The 19561-nt window shown below is 34.2% G+C and overlaps 3 protein-coding genes across 7 annotated transcripts in view; 1 reads left to right on the forward strand and 2 right to left on the reverse strand.

Moving 5' to 3' along the window:
* Window positions 1–4892, reverse strand: part of LOC126811347 (caspase-7) — a 40699-nt gene extending 35807 nt beyond the window's left edge. For 2 of the 3 annotated variants that reach the window (XM_050536878.2, XM_050536876.2), the window contains exon 1: window positions 4728–4892. The gene's annotated coding sequence lies outside the window, so the exon portion shown is untranslated. Of the gene's footprint in view, window positions 1–4723 lie in introns of all 3 variants that reach the window. The other variant, XM_050536877.2, reaches the window with a different exon arrangement.
* Window positions 4893–4927: 35 nt separating this feature from the next.
* Window positions 4928–7222, forward strand: LOC126811350 (NADH dehydrogenase [ubiquinone] 1 alpha subcomplex subunit 6). Its single transcript, XM_050536888.2, has 3 exons — window positions 4928–5110; window positions 6004–6119; window positions 6661–7222. The coding sequence occupies exons 1-3, from the start codon at window positions 4984–4986 to the stop codon at window positions 6787–6789; spliced, it is 372 nt and encodes a 123-aa protein (XP_050392845.1). The 5' UTR covers window positions 4928–4983; the 3' UTR covers window positions 6790–7222.
* A 1666-nt stretch (window positions 7223–8888) lies between these two features.
* LOC126811346 (putative RNA-binding protein Luc7-like 1) lies at window positions 8889–18358 on the reverse strand. Of its 3 annotated transcripts, XM_050536873.2 has the most exons (11): window positions 18197–18346; window positions 15828–15887; window positions 14584–14678; window positions 13853–13951; window positions 13525–13635; window positions 12419–12562; window positions 11706–11882; window positions 11116–11315; window positions 10581–10652; window positions 9434–9589; window positions 8889–9221 (listed from the first exon to the last, which is right to left on the reverse strand). In XM_050536873.2, the coding sequence occupies exons 4-11, from the start codon at window positions 13946–13948 to the stop codon at window positions 9185–9187; spliced, it is 993 nt and encodes a 330-aa protein (XP_050392830.1). In that variant the 5' UTR covers window positions 13949–13951; window positions 14584–14678; window positions 15828–15887; window positions 18197–18346; the 3' UTR covers window positions 8889–9184. The 3 variants fall into 3 exon arrangements, with proteins under 3 accessions (XP_050392830.1, XP_050392829.1, XP_050392828.1); XM_050536872.2 differs by lacking the exon at window positions 15828–15887 and having other exon boundaries at window positions 9434–9586; window positions 18197–18358; XM_050536871.2 differs by lacking the exon at window positions 15828–15887 and having other exon boundaries at window positions 18197–18358.
* Window positions 18359–19561: the final 1203 nt, after the last annotated feature.

Consider the following 19561-nt stretch of genomic DNA (forward strand, 5'->3'; position numbering starts at 1 on the left):
TCTCTCTCTCTCTCTCTCTAAAGTAGTAATTTTATCAATATTTAATTGATCAATTTTAACTTGCATTGTGGCCCTTACACATTATATTGGTTTCTATTGATTTCACTTGATTTTGACAAAATGTAGTAACAAGAATTCTGCTATCTTCATTCTACAAGCCAACCCATTCTTCATGAAGGTTTTTTTTAATACTATGATGTGCTTAATTACACAATATTAAAGATGGGTTCCCAGAAAAGTATTTATCGGGTGGTTATTTCCAATAAAAGTATAGTAATTTTGGTATATGTGGAAAGTAGCGATATCCAATCTTACTAGAAAAATACTGGGTTCCCAAAAAAACACTCATGGAGCGTATACAAGACAAAAATGTAAGGGTTCCCCTAAGCTACAGCCCAACAATTAGGAATTTCTGCACGCGTGATGTCAAAGGTCACACGCGAACATTGAGCGCTTGATGTACAAGTTGATATAACTTATGAAGAGTTAGACATACAACACTTTCTGAGATAAAAATGACGTAAAAAGACGCGGGTAGTGGATAATCCGAGAATTTAATTAGGATTCGATATTTGTAATAAATAGTAAGCGATTAAAGACAACATCGTCTTATGTATGCAATGAATTCTCCTCTGACTTCCAAGATATGTAAGTCACGTGATGTAAACATGAACTGGTTTGATCAAATTTTTATAGCAGCACATTCCTTCGCAATTACAATGTTTGAGAAGGATTTGAAGCAAAGTTATCACAAATTTATTAGTTTGAATATGTTTTTAGTCCATATATACCATTAAATCACCCAGTTTGTACGCCGGAATTTAACCCATCTTTAACAGTCTTTACATTAAACATACATTATGCAAGAGCTAAATCTGCCTATTGCGGGCCTTTCTTTAGGTCTGAAATGTTATCTAAATTATTAATTAGACATTAATTAGCTTATCCAGACCATAATCAATACTCGATGTCATCGATAGCATGCAATATCTACTAGATTGGATCTGCTGCCCAGCGCTCATTCATGATTAAATCAAGAAATGGATAATCAAGACTATGTAGTACTGACTTCAGTAATGATGATCGAGGCTAGGCCTAAAATTCAATTGCTAAATTCTTGGTTCAGAGTGGATCAATTTGACTGAAATTTTCAGCAAATTCCCTTTACAGTATCTAGTTTTTAACTATTATTTGAGAACTGCCAGCTCTTTATCTAATCTCGCATAATGTATCTTTAAGATGGTATATATTTTTGACTTCTGAGATATTAGGATAAGAGATATCTCATTACCGGTATGTTTCTTATGATGCAATCAAAATCAATGGGTGATTAAATTCCCAAATCAAACACCCACAGCAGCAAAGTTAATCAAGCAGTCCATAAAGTTGTCGCTTTATATTTTTGTATAGTAGATTGAGTAAACATTTACAGACACCAAAAACTGATCAAAGGCAACAACCTATGAAGTAATTATCAGAAATAACTAAAATGTTTTCCTAACAAAAATAAAACATGAACTGGTAATCAGATGGCAACTGACAATCCAGTTAATGGAAATCAATTGGATGGTAAATTTAACTTATTAGAGTGTTGACTGTGAACAATTGACTGACAGGAGTAAGGACAATATACGACCACATTTAACTTCAGACATATAAAAATTATACTAATATGTTTGCTTAAAGAACCATAATTGGCATTCTCCTGATTTCTGACATTAGAAATTAAATTCTCCAAAGACAAATGAAATGAAATGAAATGAGATTTAACATCCTACTGTTTGCTCTGAACTGGGCTAATGAAGACAGGTATACCTCATACAGTGTGCTATGATGGAAATTTTGCCCGGACAGCAGCACTACCGCCTACTCTTATATCGAATTCCAACTGTCAAGGGATCTTTTACGTTCACGCCAATGTGTACACGGGACCTCAGTTTTTTCGTCCCATCTGAACAACTAGACAGCTGTCCTTGTCAGGCCCTCCGTCCTGTATTAATTGAGCCTGATCCTTGGACAGATGATTCGCATAGATGATCTTCATTTTCACCCTGTCATTTGATTTTCTTTCGAACACAGGTCCTTGAGTTTGACCATTTTCTGACCATGTAGTGCATGGAAGTACCAAAGTAATGGTCGACAGTCCAACCAAAGATAGCCTTTTAAAAATGTTACGGAGGCGGGGGGGGGGGGGGGTCTGGTCATAAGTTAAGGTCACTTGTCAAGTGGGTGACTTGTCCAGTAACATAAATGACCTTGACCCAACCAATTATCTTTTTTGAAGAGCCTTCTCTCCTTTCACCCCCAATATTAACTTCAATAATACAGCAAGAAATAAGGCCATAGCAATTTAAGGCCAAACACCACGACGCCTGAGTAATAACTGGGTCAAAGTCATATTCACAAGGAAAGTGGCTAATCCAATTCAACCGAAAATAAAAACTTTGTCATTTACTTTATTTCACTCATCCCATACATAGTAACCTCCCGCCCCCATATTTGTCTTTGAATTTGATGTATAGTTGAATACCTAGAAATCTTCCAGAACTAATTATACAGCTAAGTAAAGTATAGTCTAGCTAGCTGTTCCAATCTTGCTTGATAAGTTAGGATCAATTTTGCTTTACTTTTATGTGGATTAATAATGTGCCATTTCAACGGTAGGCCTACCTTTACTTCACCTTTATGGTGCCACTTAACTTTATTGCATAATCATTTTTTGTAAGTATGATAAAACCATGTTTCTTAAAATATTTCTGTGGTGAGTTGATTTTATCTAATTTTGTTCCTTTATTAATGTGAACCTTCTATATAGGCTTTGATATTTAAGGTAAATGGACAGCAATTAACGACAAATACAAGCTAAAAATGAACTGACCCTCCCTAAATCAACTCATATGACAAATAAGACTGCTTTAAAATAGATTTGTACAGCTTGGAGATAGTTAAAATTCTTGTGATTAGCATATTTTGAGAGGCATTAAATTTGAAGCAAAATTTTTATAAATAAATTTAGTTGGAATATGTTTTTATTACAAAATTGATCACTAAATCACACAGTTCGTACATAGGAAGGCATCTTTGGAAATGTCATTTTAATTTAAAAAAGACAATTTTGAATAGGAACGGTAGGGCCTATATTAAATAATAATGGATTTAGGTAGATTTGGGTAAATCAAAATCGTTCTCCGGTACGGGTCACTGTCCATGACATTTTAACTAATATTTATAGCTTAAGGGGGTGGACAGTAGAAAATTTCAGTTTTTTTAATAATTGAGGTAAAGTCACCATTCTTACACATCTAAGAACACATCCATTGAGTATTACAAAAACGGCCGAAAAATTTTCCTGGGGGTACCTGTTGCTATGGAAACGGCGGCCATCTTGGATTTCTGCGTATAATTTTAGTCATCCAGTTTCTCAGAAACTATTCAACAGAATGTTTTAAAATTAAGCAGAGAGGTTACTGACATGTTCCTTTGTGCAATAGGCAAGTTTCATTACAAAATAATAATTAGAAAGCAAGTTATACACATTTTAATGTTAACTTCAAAATTCTTTCACGTGTCACAGTTGCTATGGCAACAATATATCAGGAACTATTTTGCAGATTTCAATAAAATTCTCCTATTGCACAAAGTTATTATATAGGAAGTTATATTCCAAGTTTCAAGAAAATCTGACGATAACTTTCAGAGATATAGCATGACTAAAATTGGTAACTCTAGAAAAAAACTGTTTTGAGAAATCAACAACTGAAGTTGAAGTATTTCAGTAGAACAACTTACGCCGATCTTTTCAATTCATTTATTTAATATTAATAAACTGACTTTTAATATATATATTTTCTAATGTATTTCTTATCAATATACAGTATTTTCTTATTTTATTTCTTGTGTGTAAATTTATAACCGAACATTGACATAGGAATAGATGTTATTCAAAACAACCATAACTATATAATCACTGACAGCAGGCCTACCTGGTAATGGTATTGCAACCATACCACTACTAGGTCTAGCAGACGAATATTCATCATCATTTTGTTTATTATGAGTGTCTGTCATACTTATTTAGTCATCTAACAATTTCAAACGCATTTTATTTGAAAATCTTCAAAAATATTGATAAACAGTGACGTACGGTTCAGTAATATAGCAACCAGGATTGATTTGGGACATGAGCTTAGTGCGCATGCCTATTGACCTGACCTAGAGGATTGCCCGCTTCTGATTGGACACTTCACCATTGACCTATGTGACCGACCAATCAAATAACGTATTCTCGAAATAACCTCATTAGGTATGCAAAACTTGTTCTTGCTTGCCATTTTTATCTCAATACAGAAGAAAGGTTTCAAGACACCCCCATAAAACGTCATTTCCTTTCAATAGGGGGGATCCCAAGCTTTCTAACAGTATCCAACATGGCGACAGTTTACCGGTCGGAAGCCGAGTATTTCACGTATGAAATGCCTATTGTTTTTAGATTTATATCAATAGTTTTAGCGGAATTAGGGCAAAATAAAAAAGGGTGGGATCATTCAGAACCAAATTTTGTAGAAATAAAGAAGAATTTTGTAAAAAAAATGACTGGTATGTGTTCCTAAATAGTGTTACTCGCAGATGATCATAAAACCTCAAAAACGATTTTATTGTTAAAATTCACCAAATGAAGTGCGAACGACGGCCTTAAACAATTTTTAAAACAAAGTTCTCGCACCTACCGTTTACTGTCAACTATATCTATTGATTTTTCTTTATTGAATAATTTTTTTTTAAAGGCTCTTTAAATAAAACTTCATGTGGCTTTGACAACAATCTAGCTAATTACTGACGACGCATCTTGATTACATCCCAATGCTTACTCACTCACTTCTTCAGAGAACTGGATGATCTGGTCTGCAACTCGGTTTATCCGAGGTGCAATTGGACAGGAAATAACGAAGAGCGTAGAATGCCCTGTCGGTGGTGAACAGCAAAATGGCTGCACGGTCAGTTCAACAAACTGTAAAACAAGTTAAACCAATCCTTTCTGCTGACAGGGGTGAAGCAAGGCGACGTGTATTAAATCTTTATAAAGCATGGTATCGCCAACTTCCATTCATTGGTAAGATTATATCAATGTACTCATAATATCGACGAAAACATTCATTCTTTTTAGGAGCCGACAGAGGTCATTGCATTGCCAAACAAAATAATAATAATAAACTTTGTTAACAACAGTTGAAAGTTAGACCATGATACCTAACTTGTATTTTGTCATCATACTGGAAAACAGATGCATGATGATAATTAAAAAAGGCCGCACAAGCAATGTTGCCGCAATAATGTTGTCAAAATATGAATAGCATACATGTATTATAGACTAAATACTGTAGGCCTACGTGTAAAAAATGTAGGCCTGCTACAAAATGTATAATAATTTGGAGAGAAAAATGAATCTTTGTATTTGGACATGTACACCATAGTTTAGTGTGAATCACATGTACCTGTAGTAATAAGGTTGCAAAAATTATTTAGATTTGACGTGCGCTGCTCGTTTGGTACGCCTGCTGCCAACTGGGAAATTAAACATGGTATCGGGTGTTCTAAAACTGTAGCATTCCCCGAATTGTGCACACTTATAGTTACTTGGGGAGCATTTTCAGATGTTCACAGCTAGAAGTAGAATGTACACATGTACGGCTCAAGTCTTTTAACTTTTAAATTGCCAGCTCAGTAATGTACAGTTTATTGTAGTTCCCGATCAAGAGACCATTCCTAAAGGAACTAAATTTATCGGTGACCCTGTTCCTGTGAGATAAGCTAATACTCAGTGTTTCAGTTGACCATTGTACAAGTTTGTTGTTACCCAGCAAACTTATGCGATCAACTAAAGACCAGAACATATAAAGATGATAGTCTAAAAAGGAAAACATTTAAAGATGATACTGATAATACATATTTGGTTTGTAATGTTAATATAATGCCTAATCAAATATTTTTCTTTTTGTGTTTTAGTGAAAGATTATAACGTACCTGTAACACTAGAAACATACAAAGCAAAATTAAGAGAACAGTTCATGAAAAACAAACATTTAACAGACATCAGAACAATAGATCTTGTTGTGATTAAGGTATAAAATTTAAATACTAATCTGGTAGATTTATTTACTACTGAAAACATTACATTGGCAATCGGGACAGGAATTAATGATTTTAGTTGTAGCATACCCGACATTTTGTCAGGCACCACTGAACAACGGTAGTACTTGACATTTTCATACTCCTTGCAGTGTTTCGTTTGATTAGAGCTAATCCCACTTAACACTGCTGTAAAGGAAGATAATTTTTGTTCCAAATCATACCATAAATCACTGTCCAAAGTTTTAGGGAAGACCACAGATTAAACGATGGGCTGTCATGTTGCTGTACTTGGGATAGATTTGATTGAACAGGAAGAATAGACACACTTCCTCAAAAGCTCAAGTATCAGAAGTCAATCCAGCATTGGCCAGAGAGGGATTTCCCGGGCCATTGCTTCAGGAATGAATATGGACATTTTGAACTTTTTAATCTCTTGCAAACTAACATATTGAGTACATTTCAGCATGGATATTGTCTGAAAAATGCAATTGACGATTCATCTGATAATCAAACATTCCCTTTTTCTTTCAGGGTCAAATGGAGCTTGTAGAAACCATTAATATATGGAAACAAAGAAATCATATCATGATGTACTTTCATGATACAGAAACACCTAGGCCAACAGACTTTTTGTCCAAATTTTACGATGGTCATGAATAACAACGGAAAATAAGATATTGTACATTAACAGTTTGTGCAGTCTTTGCTATTGATACAGTGTTAGCATATTTATTAAAAAAGCAAAAAGAAATTATGCAGTGATTGTTTTCGTCTGTATTATTAGTGAAACAAGTGCTCAGTTCAGAATGTTGTATTTTTGCTATGGAGAATAAATAATTCAGACCTTGATCTTGAGTAAGTGTGAAAATTATGGTATTTAGATTTTAACTTCCTGATGTGCAGAGATGATAAGTACATCTATACAAGGACACCCTGTCTTTAAATCTGGTACAGATTACAATAATTATTGTACCGATTGTTGTCCTTTAATCTACTTCTAACTGGCTGATTACATTGAACTGGACATTCATCTGTGACCGTTCCTTAAGATATTGTAATGATGTAATGAATAGGAAAATAACTTGAAATACTTTTTTCCAGTCTTTGTTGTTTGTATTTTAGAGGAGAGTCGAAAAAGGCTCTCCTTAATCAACAAATTGAAAAAATCGCTCCCTTAAAATGCTCTCCTAGTTTCGATATAAAGAGGGATTTGATATTTAGGAGAGTGATTAGTTGTGTGTATGGGAAATGGTTCTGGATATCCATAACTCCATGTTGGGGTGTCATAAATGATAATACCCCCACCCCCTATGACTTTATAAAGGAGAGCGATTTTCAATTTTAACTCCCCTCGGTCATCATTCGAGAGTGATTACTCGCCTCAAAAAGCAATTCCGTCTTTTTCTTTGCTGACAGTAGGTAGTAGATTTGTGGGAATGGGTTAATAAATATTAAGAATAGTGAATGATAGATTGAACCACAATAAATATTGCCTCGCTTGAAGAATAGTTTATGATCTCAATTTTATTAAAGTTTCGGAATACATTATGCTAACAAAAATTGAGTAGGAACTGGAATGGCTGCAGTTCTATGGGCGTTGAGGTTCTGTTTGTCTATATTTTCAATACCGATATCTATATTTAAGCAACCAAAAATAGACAAGGAACTTTGTGAAGTATTATTTCTAGTTTATAAAAACGTTTTTGGGAGGCCAATACCGGGAGTGAATCCGAAACTTCCTGATAACCTTGCCACTGTGGCGCCGGGACAGGAGACAAAAACGAAAGTGAAATTTAAAAAAAAAATGTGTATAAACTGGTGTTGAATTAAGAAGCTCAGATTATGGCATAAAAATGAACTCCAGTTATAACACCACTGAAACACAATCCATAACTTGAATTGACCCATTCTTTAAATTTTAATATGCCGTTGAATGTTTTGTCATGTGACTCGACTGTCATGGAAACAAGTCAATATGAGGGTGGATACTGACATACTGGACACACTACAATTTGTGATTCACATAATTTAAATTAATGTGGACATATCAGCACCTAATTTGGTCACATGGATCAAATGGTTGGGTGGTCGAATGGTTTAATGGGTGCAGGCAATAATTATTGACCTAATTGGGTCACTAACTTGGAACAAAAAGAATAGGTGTCTCCTTATGCCTATGAAGCAAGTTTGTGAAGAGGATCAATAAAATTGAATGTTGGTGGATGGTGTTCATTAGTTTGATGTGACAAGGGAGGCAATTCATTAATTGGTAGCAGATTTTATGTACATTGCAGCCGTATGAGCATGAATGCAAGAATACATTTATTTGGCTCCATTCTGGTGAACCACATAAGATATGAGTCTGTGCTCTTATTATAGCTACACAGCGATAACTAATCTTATGGCCGGTGGGATTTTAAGAAATACATTGAACAAAAACAGCACTAAGATCTGAAAGGTCATCAATGTGTGGTTAACACGTCTCACATTCCTGGTAGTGAGAAAAATAGATTCACAAAAACACAGGACTTGGATCATTTTGCAACTAACAGACAGTTTAGTTATTTCTATGGTCACATGTGCATTGCTTAGGAGGTGAATTAGGCCCAGACAGCAGGGTTTCAGTAAAACACCACTAAATTCCAAGTGTCCAGATTTCTTTGATTTGCCCGCCGATGCATTGACAGGTGGACCATGACAATACTTTTCTTATCATTCCGACAGGTTTCAAACCTGGATTATGCTTGTAACAAAAGATATTCTTGAATAATAATTTTATTTGGTTTCCACCTAGAATCTTTCCTAAATGTACATACAAGCTCTGCTTTAATTTTCATAATTACAACATTATTCTTGTACAATAATTAAAATTAATACTGGGCACAGAAATTAAAACAGCCTAAACATACAATATATCCCTATACCATTTCATCTCCTCAATAAAATAAACAATAAAAAAGTAATTGAATTGTAACATTCCTAAGTTAGAGAGGAAATAGAAAGGCCTGATGGTTTTATCTGTTGAAATCATGAGTTGCACTGTGCACACATATTTTTATTCCGCCTTTTCTATACTGCCATTGTCGATTGCCCTGAAAAATAAAAGAGGAAAAAAAAATGACTATTTTAAAAACGAAAAATTATCATAAAATTTGTATGATATTAAAAACATTTTATGGAACAGTTCTCATTCTATTCAAGGCTCTTTTTCCCAGCTTGACATTTTCAGGGATTTATGTTCAAACAGACTGACTGTATTCTTTTACAGAAGACATGAGTATAATTCTTTAATAGTTATACTTACGCTTCTTTCTCCAATTCAGGGTCAGTTTTTTTTTCTTTAATATTGGGAGATGAGCTTTTCTTAGACCGACTTCTTGAACGTCTCCTACTTTTTTTACTGGATCGGCTGCGAGATCTAGATCGCCTCTTTCTATCTCGAGATCTTGAACGATGTCTACTATAATAAATGTATATATTTTTATACACAACAGTTCAGTAAAAAAATAGATTACCAGACAACAAAATGTACGCCCACAGCAGCTAAATTACCCAAGCGGTCGACAAGTGTTGTCGCATATTTATTCTTTTGTAAGCAATGGGTGCATTCACAAGATACTGATGTCAATTTAATACAGATCAGATGATCACTTTTGTCGTCAGAGCATTCACAAGGTTCAATAAAGTAAACCAAGGGCCATAACTTTAGAAGTTATATACCAAATTTGTTGAAGTTCTATAGGCTTCTTTGTTTTTCCAATCTAAATAATACATATTAATTTAATATAAATCAGGTACCTTTTGTCATAACCGTGTTCACGGGTGTGTGTGTGGGTGTGTGCGTGGGTGTGTGTGTGTCAACATAGTGAAGCAAGGACCATAACTCTAGCAGTAATTAATAGAAATTGCTGAAATTCAATAGTTTTTGTTTTAATTTGAATGATGCATATAATTTTTTAAAAAGGACCATAACTCTAGAAATAATTAACAGAATAGTGGCAATTAAATAGGTTTCTTCGTCTTACTAACGTAAACAACATACATAATTTATAAAATAATAAATGTAGCCTGTTCACAAAAAATTGTAGACGATGGACTGACATAGGGATGAAGGCAATATACAACAACATGTGGGCGTATAAAAATAAGAGAAATGAAACAGGGTTTAATGTCCTACTTTTCTGCTTCATTCAGGCTAATGAAGATAAGCACATACCATGCAGCGTCCCCTGGGGGACATTTTTCAGACAGCCGTGCTATGGCCTATTCTTATTTTAAGTGTTCTTTTACAAGCACATCAACATGTACATGAGACCTCAGTTTTTCATCCCATCTGAATGACTAGATGTTGCTCCTTGTGGGAATGAGAGGACAAACCCTATTAACATTGAACCAAAGCCTTCCTAAAAATTGAAAATTTCTGTATCAGACAAATGGAATATCTATCATACCTTCTTCTATTTCGGGAACGGGATCGGGAACGTCTTGAATGCTTCTTCCTGTCCCTAGATCGTGATCGGGACCTGAAAAACAATAAATGCATAGGATATCTGTAAATGTATGCAGTTTGATTTCTAATTCATCTTTTGATCAGTGAATGTTTAATGCGGCAATACACTCTTTTTCTGTTAATACAGCAATATTGTTCTATTCAAATACTGATTCTTATATAACAGATAACCATGTCTTTGGTGGTTGTTGCATTTGTCAGGTCACTCATTACATGTAAAGCAGTAGTTTAAACTTTTTTTTATCTGAGTTAAGTAATCACAGCACAAGCTATCTACTTACATATTGATGTTTGATTTGTATACCTAAACCCATGTACATCAACGGATGTCTTGTAAGATGTGTATGTGAGTTAATTGTATTATACGTCCGCTTCCACTGAGGTGATATCGCAGACAATCTTGTAAGATGTCGGATAGCACCTTTCAATGCTTTTCAAAGTAAATCATCATCTGAGATAAGTGAAAACTACAATACCTTCTGCTTTTACTCCTTGATCTACGACGTCGTTCTCTTTCCCTATCGCGATCTCGATCTCTATCCCTCTCTCTTTCATGCTCACGGCTTTTACTTCTTTTTTTACGACTTTCTTCCCTTTCTTTATCTCTTTCTTCACGGTTCTTTCTCATTTCTTCCCTTTCCTTTTCTCTTTGAATTCTCCTATCTGCTACAGATTTCTGAAAGGCAAAAACATATCAAACAAAAAAAAAAATAATGTTGTGCATAAGAACTTGCATAAAGGGGACATTCGGTTGTTAGACTGGAGCATTACGATTTACAGAATTGCAATTTAGTGACATGGAGTTCAGTCTTTTTGCTTTTGCTTTTAAATGATTTTCTATCCCTGGTAGTGTTAGTAAATGTTTCAGCTGCCATACTTGGTTGAAACATTATCTCAATAGGTACAAGGGTTGTAGCCTGAAATCATCTATTTCATTCGAGAGTCGCTTATAGTTACACATATATTTATTGATGTCACACACTAGAACAACCGGATTCAAAATCCTTTTTACTACAATTAAATAGAAGGCGGTTTCTACAATAATATTCACTATGATTTATATTACCTGAAGATCAGCTAGTTTTTCACGAATACTGATAAAACCTAGATGAAGTTTGCCGCCAAAATGATCTGCCAGTCGTCTGTCATTGTCATGGATACCAAGATAAGCACCACAAACCTCACATACACGAAGTTTCTGTTGTTGATAACTAGAAGCTGGCATTTGATTTCTATACTCTTGCTGGAAAATAAAACAATTATACAAGCCATGATTTTTAAACATTTGAAACTAATTTATATGTATTTTTTAAAGGGGCATTATGTTAGATTAGATAAAGAGCTGACAGTTCTCGCTAAAATAGTTTAAAAAAATAGATAACAAAAGCAAAATATGCTGAAAATTTTAGTCAAATTGCTTCACTCTGAACCAAGAGATTAGTCACTGGATTTTAGGCTAGCCTCGGTTGTCACTACTGAAGTTGGTATGATAAAGTCTTGATTATCCATTTTTACGTGAAATTATTCATCACAACAAGTATTCAAATCCAGTGAATATCACAGACTAGCGATGACATCGAGAGTTGATTATGGTCTGGATAAGTTATTTATTGTCTAATTAATAATCCAGATAACATTTCAGGTCCAAAGAAAGACCCACAATAGGCAGATTTAGCTCTTGCATAATACATGTTTAATTTTTGATAGTATTGGAAAAACTATAACCATCTAGTGTTCTATTGAGATTATGGGTAATGTTTAATGGAATTATTAACTGACCTCTTCACCATTCTTTTTAGCTTTTAGTTCCTCAACTTTTTGCATATAGATGAGGGATTCCTCCACATTACCTTGTGCACCCATTTCTTCAGCTTTGGCTAAAGTTATACCAATCTGTTCTCCTAACTGATGTATCTTCTCAGCCTGAAATAAATATATAATGTCATCATCTTGAGATTAACAAATAGATCATACAAAACTTAGGTTGTTTGTCTACAGTTAGCTCTGTTTCAGAACAGACACTAAACTAACTGACCAACATTTTAAGTCCTAAATCGATGATTTTAGTTGAAAACACGAAATATAATTTGTGAATTTTGTTAAGTATTGATTATGCTTCCATTTAATAAAATTGTATGACAGATGTGGAACAAAGTAGAAATAATACAAAACAGTATACCGATTATCATTTTTGTACATGGTGGCCATTTAGGGCAGAGATCTATTCTAGAAGTATGAAGTACGGTGCATGTAGATGATTTCTGTGTGCAGAATGCAATCAAACAGGTCTATCATCTTACTAACACTTTACTGATATTAATACCAGAAAACATAACATAAACCCACAGAAGCTAAGTTTTCCAAGCAGCTCATAACGGTTGTGGTTTTATAAATCTTAAGGCAAACCCCCAAAAATAAAAAATCTTTATAATGTAAAATATCGACTACAAGGACTCAAGTGGCGACCACATTTCAATATGTGTGTAAAAAATAAAAATCTATGATCTTTGTACGGTGTTGGGAGCCACGGTGACTCAGTAAGATGTTGGTCGCTAACCTGGAGGTCCTGTGTTCGATCCCTCTATTGACCGAGAAAGTACATCAGGATTTTTTTGGCGTGGTTCTCCCTTGTCAGTGGTTATAATAGCTTAAAACAACCTTGACAGCTAAATCTTAAATCATCCAGGGTTAGCATAAAATAACCTTGAAACCTAAATCTTAAATCAGTTTTAAGCCGAACTAGCTTTTTTTTTTTTTATCTATTCTTGTGTCCATCCGAGTTCCTTTATTCACAACCATGATATGTATCAATGATCTTTTCTGTGCATTTTTTGTTTAAATAACTAAAATAAGACATTTTTTTACTATGATTTTGTTATAACTACCTTGCTATTGGCGTCCTCACTCAGTTCTTCCTGTGTTTCCTTCAGTCTTCTCTTAGCCAATTCCATCTTTCTGTCACAGTCTGCTATGAAGTTCTGTAAATGTTCCATTGCCTGAAAAAAATGAAAAGTTTTTAAAATTTCACAAAATATTTATAGAGCGTTACATACAAAATAATTCATTTAAGACATTATTGTTCACACTGGTGGAATGATGTGCATCCTTGCATATGAAAAAAAAATCTTTTGCCATTTAATATTAGTTTCAAAATTTAATAAAGGTCATAACTTAAACTGCTTTTTATTCAAACAAATAATAGAAAGTACTTACATCTATGTCATAGTAGTAATCCTTTGTCAATGCAGCCTGTTCATAATCTGCTCTTAATGCCAATTCATGAATTCTTGAACATTCTCCCAGGTCCATTCTCTGTTTTAAAAGATTACAAGAACAAACAAAAAGACATTAGTCAATGGGTTAAACATACACACCCATACCACACCGATGATGAGTACGTACCCTATTTTCAACTTCTAGTCAGAAATTCTTCAGAAACATGGTGATGAATTGTTACTATCACTAAATGATGGAATTTTAAATATATACGTACCAAAACTCTTTAAAATATTGTTCTATAATGGCCTGCATTTCATTTATTCCCCAGAAAACCCTTTCATCACTTACAACAAATTATACTTTAAAGCTACTGTAAAAACTGATCAGATAGTATTTTTAGTATTAAAACGGCTTGGTTTGTATGAAATACATGTTACATATTTCAATATTTAACCTATAAGCTTACTCAAGCTATTCTGAAGTACATGTATGTGTGTCTCGGTAAATGTCATGTATATTTCTTCTACTTTCTCAAGATGCCTGAAAGTCTTGCAAGATGTAGCCAAAATGAAAATGTAGTAGAAAGTCTAAATTTGATAAATGTATGTTAACAATGAAACATCAGAATTATGATTATATGTATTGCCTTTCAGTTTACATAGTACGTACCAATATCCCCTGGAATGGATACTGCGTCAATCAAGCCCTTTTCAATGATTACTTACCGTACTTGCTAGTATATCATTCGGACAGCAGCCCAACAGGAAACTCTTACATACCCTAGGCCCATCAAACTTTTCTTTATGAAGTCCACCTTCGCCTATAATTATTCATCATAGCCATTTATATTAACTATAAACATTTTGCATTGAATGTGTAAAAATAAAAGTATTGTTTTTCCCACAACCCTATAAAGTCATCACTTCTTCATAGATTGATCTCTTGGAGATATTCCCCAAGTGACTACTACATGTACATAATGCATTTTTAAAAAAAAAATGATGTCTTTTGAATTTGCATTCTGCAATAAGTAAAAAGTCCAATGCCAAAATAGATGACACATATCAGTTAATTGCACAGTTAACTTTTTGTACAGCATGAAGCCATCAAGTATAAAGAAGAAAATGTTCATGGTTGAACTTAGTCATGGTTTTGCGGTACTGAAACTGCAAGTTTCATTAATCTCATCTGCTTAGAATCAAAGGTGTTGTGTCCCAAAGCATCCATCAATCAAATTGTTTATCATTGCTTAGCTTTCGCAAAAAATGCTAATCATCAAGTCAGGTCAAGACATTCACCTAATAAATACCTACACCAAGTTTAACATTCTAGCTCAATTAGAAGCAATTCTTTATTTTGTCCCAAAAGTCAAAGTGTGATAGACAGAGGGACGGACGAACCCATTTTAGCAATTCCCTGCTTACTTTGAAAGACAGGAGTTCAATTAATCTAATGGGTATTTTCTAGTTTTGAAAACTATTTTACATGTATGTTAACTTGTATCGTTTTTTTTTTTAAATAAAAATTACACCAACAATTACACAACCAATCCCAGTTTAATATCATTCATTACCATATTAAAAAAATAGTTTTAAAAATATAAACAAATTTATTATTAAGCATATCAGCTTTCAAATACATACATACAGCCATGTATTATTTCGGAGGCATACACAGTAAAAACATCTCAAGGGTTCCTGCAAATAGATGTACCAAGCCATTCCCCTACCATTTGTTGTTAAGAATCAAAAATATTCTTTTTTCACATGGTCATTAATACAGTAATTATTTATACATGTATAGTCTCTAAACATTCTTTAATCAAAACTTACCAAAACTTAAAACTATAAGAACAAATATTTAACATTATTATACATCTATTGAATTGAACTGAAGTTAATCTTGGGAAAAAAAAAATATTCAGGTCTGAATTCTGGACACTGAAATATAATTAAAATTTTTAACTCACGCCTTGGTCACTTCACCTCCTTTGTAAATAAGTCTGGAGAAACCAACATTACAAACCTCCCTTCAAAATAGGGATTAAAAATTCATTAAAGTTTCTTACCGTAAAAGAAAGAACCAGTGTTTTATTATGAAGAATTTAATTTTTAAAGAGGTTTGTTTTAACTTTACCTAAAGTGTTATTTATTTTCTGTAATCCATCATTAAAATTATACATTAATTATATTGTTGGAAGATTACCTGATATGTTACTTGTTAGTCAATACAAAATTAAATGAGGGTTTACTTAATTACTATGTATGACTGTACACTTAACAAAAAATAACAAGTCGAAATTTGTTTTAACTGAACTTATAAGCCAATAATATAATATTAGTTGGATAGTTTATAAAACTTCAACTTGGTGACACCAATTGTCCAATGACCAATACCCAAATACAAAACTCTTCTTCATCAGTCGTTTATTTTCAAGCTACAATTATTATTTTACTTTATTAACTTGATCTACATCTACTGGTAATTTAATGATAAAGATATAAACACCATCACCAAATTCCTTTAACTTTTAACTAATACTCATATTTTATTGAAGTTTTATTCAGAGTATAATTAACTGTTCAAACATTGAATTAACACAAGCAATCTTATAACCCTGAATTGTATATGTGATACGTAATACAGTAATAGATGGTGGTCCGAATCAAGATATAGGTACAGGTTGATAGAGATGTAAAAGTCATCGCAATCAAATTATAGCTAATCCTTCTGTACAGGAACTTCTAACTTTATTTTATAAGAAAAAGAACTCCCGATCAAGGAAGAAGCTTGTAAATTACATATGAAAACATAAATTCAACATAATTATAATAACACCATTTCAACAAAACCAGGGTTTGGTAGAATATTCTCTATTTTAGAATTTCTTTGAAGTCTAAGGTGATTCTGGGTCGAAACCCTGCATGCAAATGAAGTGGATTTTGTTGACTTAAAATTGAGATGCCAGCAACAGTGTTAAATGTGAAATTGCTGATGTTTCAGTACACTTTCTAGTGCCCAAGCCCTGCAAGATTAACTTCGACTAAGCCAGAATCAGATATTTTTTGTGTAGAAAAGACAAAAAGGACCAAGAAAAGGACAATTTACCCAGTACCAGCACAACACTTAAGGACGATGGGCAGTCTAAAATGCAAATTTTGAAGCTAGCACTGTAAGTTTTGTTCAAAAGATGACATTTTTTGTTATTTGAGGTGATAAACTACATATTAATATTAATCACCAAACTATATTCCAAACTTGTAACAAAAGCATGATAATAAAGGGTGCTGATGATGACAGATATGCATGGATTTCCATCAAATTTGGCATGAACAATGCCAATTACAAGTCCAAGAAAACCAAGGGACATTTTTTAGCTATGGTTTCTCTGATATCCATGGAAATGCAAAAAAAACAATGAGTTTTCTTGGAAATTCTATTAGTGTGTTAAAAAGAGATCAATAATCCCTCCCTTAGATCAAAGCAGATGTTATAAGCAACATTTCAACACCATAAACATTATATCAACTCAAATATTTATATAAGTGCACTACTTCGACCCTCTAAAAATCATTTTATACATTCAAAAATGGTAGAATTTGACCATCAAAAAAGAAAATTTGACAATTATGATTTTTATAAATCTTAGCTGACTGTAACGTGCAGACTTCGGTTTTAAAATTGGTACTATAGCAATTCTGAAGGGAAAATACCACTTATGACGTCACTTAGATATGACTGAAAGCACTTATTTTGGTGCCATTGGAGGCATTGACTGTATAGAGCATTTTTCTGTCATTTAAAATTCGGATCTGAAACCATTATAATGATTATAGAAATATATCCTATTAATATGACGGGTCTATTTACTATTTGCACTTTTTTTCAAACAAAATTAATCATACACTTTAGATCTAAATTAAAATAGATTAGGAAAAATGAAATTATTTAATATTATTTGTATCACTTGAGAAACTTAATTATGAAGGTTTTATATTAACAACAACATCTGCTTAGCCTGTTAGGGCCTAGTGTTACAATTACATATTAACTAGCTGCTAGGCCTTAGCCTATATAATAAATTATATGACGTATTATTTCGGTATTAATAATGGGTGCAGTGCCGCAGTGGTACTGGGTAAATCGTGCAGCCCAAATATAAAAAGACATCTAAAATTGACACAGAATAAATAAAGAATCTTAAATTGCAGAGCCTCTTAATAAACGACCACTTTGCACTGTGTAAAAAAATAAGAGATGTGTCGAAACAGGCTTTACAGGGTCATCATCAAATCGTAGCATAATAATGCCTTCAATGTCGAATTTCCGATAACTTACCATCCCTAGCTGTACCCATTAATTGGTCGAGCATAGCTCGCATTTGGTCATGGGCAGTCATGGTGAATTATTAAAAATTTCTTTATGATATATTAAATTTCCATCCAGTGCTTTTTCTGTGCTTCTAAAATTTTCCAAGATGGCGATCGAGAACAAAAGCCAAAGGACAAGCCAAGGGAGGCAACTCCTTTTTATTTGAAGCAAACAGTCTGGTTAATCTAACCCCACCCCGTCTCGGTCGGTCATTTTCGCTTGTTCTCGGTAGGCGGGTACACTGAGCCTTGGATCACGGATCTCTAATACACATCAGTGAACTTGATCACTTTTATTTAATACACCCACATTAATATGGTTGCTATTTTTCTGCCTTTTTGTTTATCTTTTGTTCAATCACTTTGAAATATGTTATGGCTGCTCCATCAATGGGATTGGGGAAGGCCTACGGTAGCCTATATTAACCTATTTTTCTCAGATTTTTGCCCCAACCGGGCAGTGTGCGACGAGGGAAATTTTTGCTCGGACAGAAAAGGAATTCCAACTTCTAAGAGTTATTTTACGTGTACGCCTAGGTGTACACGGAGACTGGAATTTGTCGCCCCATCTGAAGGACTGGACGCTCCACGGGCTCTTCACACTGACCATTGAAGATAAAAAAAAAACCCACACACACTAGAAAATATTTGGGGAACTTTCTCAAGTAACACCGAAATCGAACCTCGGACATACGATGACTTCGATCGAAGTGCAGACCTGTAATTCCTTTAGGAGCGCGGAGCAGAACAGAAGGACGTTAAACCCCATTTCATTTCCTTTAGGAGCGGTCTCTGATCGTACAGCTCATGATCGCCCCTGTTAAGCAGCAATATGAAATGAAATGGAGTTTAACGTCCTACTGTTCTGCTCCTAACCTGGGCTAATAAAGACGGGCATACGCCATACAGTGTGCTATGAGGGAAATTTTGCCTGGACAGCGGCACTACGGCCTACTCTTATATCGAATTCCAACTGCCAAGGGATCTTTAACGTGCACGCCAATGTGTACGCGGGACCTCGGTTTTTCGTCCCATCCGAACGACTAGACAGCTTTCCTTGTCAGTCCCTCCGTCCTGCATCACTGACAAGGGGGAACCACGCCGGCAAATCTGGATGAACTTTCTCGGCCAATGCAGGGATCGAACACCCGACCTCCAGTTTAGCGAGCTAGCGTCTTACCCACTTAGCCACGTGATCCCCAAGCAATATGAAAATGTCTCTCTATACCCCCACCTCTGTTCTAAGGCTATTTTGGTATCCTTACCTTCTATTTTTCACTGTGATTCTTTTATTTTTGCGAAAAAGGAATCATTTCTTGTCACGTGTGACACA

Source organism: Patella vulgata, chromosome 2 (genome assembly GCF_932274485.2).
Source record: "Patella vulgata chromosome 2, xgPatVulg1.2, whole genome shotgun sequence".
NCBI lineage: Eukaryota > Metazoa > Mollusca > Gastropoda > Patellidae > Patella > Patella vulgata.

Coding starts and splice junctions, on each gene's coding strand:
- LOC126811350 (XM_050536888.2), top strand. CDS start 4,984: ATGGCTGCACGGTCAGTTCAACAAACTGTAAAACAAGTTAAACCAATC. Junction 5,111..6,003: donor TCGCCAACTTCCATTCATTG/GTAAGATTATAT, acceptor TTTGTGTTTTAG/TGAAAGATTATAACGTACCT. Junction 6,120..6,660: donor TAGATCTTGTTGTGATTAAG/GTATAAAATTTA, acceptor TTTTTCTTTCAG/GGTCAAATGGAGCTTGTAGA.
- LOC126811346 (XM_050536871.2), bottom strand. CDS start 18,257: ATGACTGCCCATGACCAAATGCGAGCTATGCTCGACCAATTAATGGGT. Junction 14,679..18,196: donor AATGGGTACAGCTAGGGATG/GTAAGTTATCGG, acceptor GAATAATTATAG/GCGAAGGTGGACTTCATAAA. Junction 9,222..9,433: donor CCTGAATTGGAGAAAGAAGC/GTAAGTATAACT, acceptor TTTATTTTTCAG/GGCAATCGACAATGGCAGTA.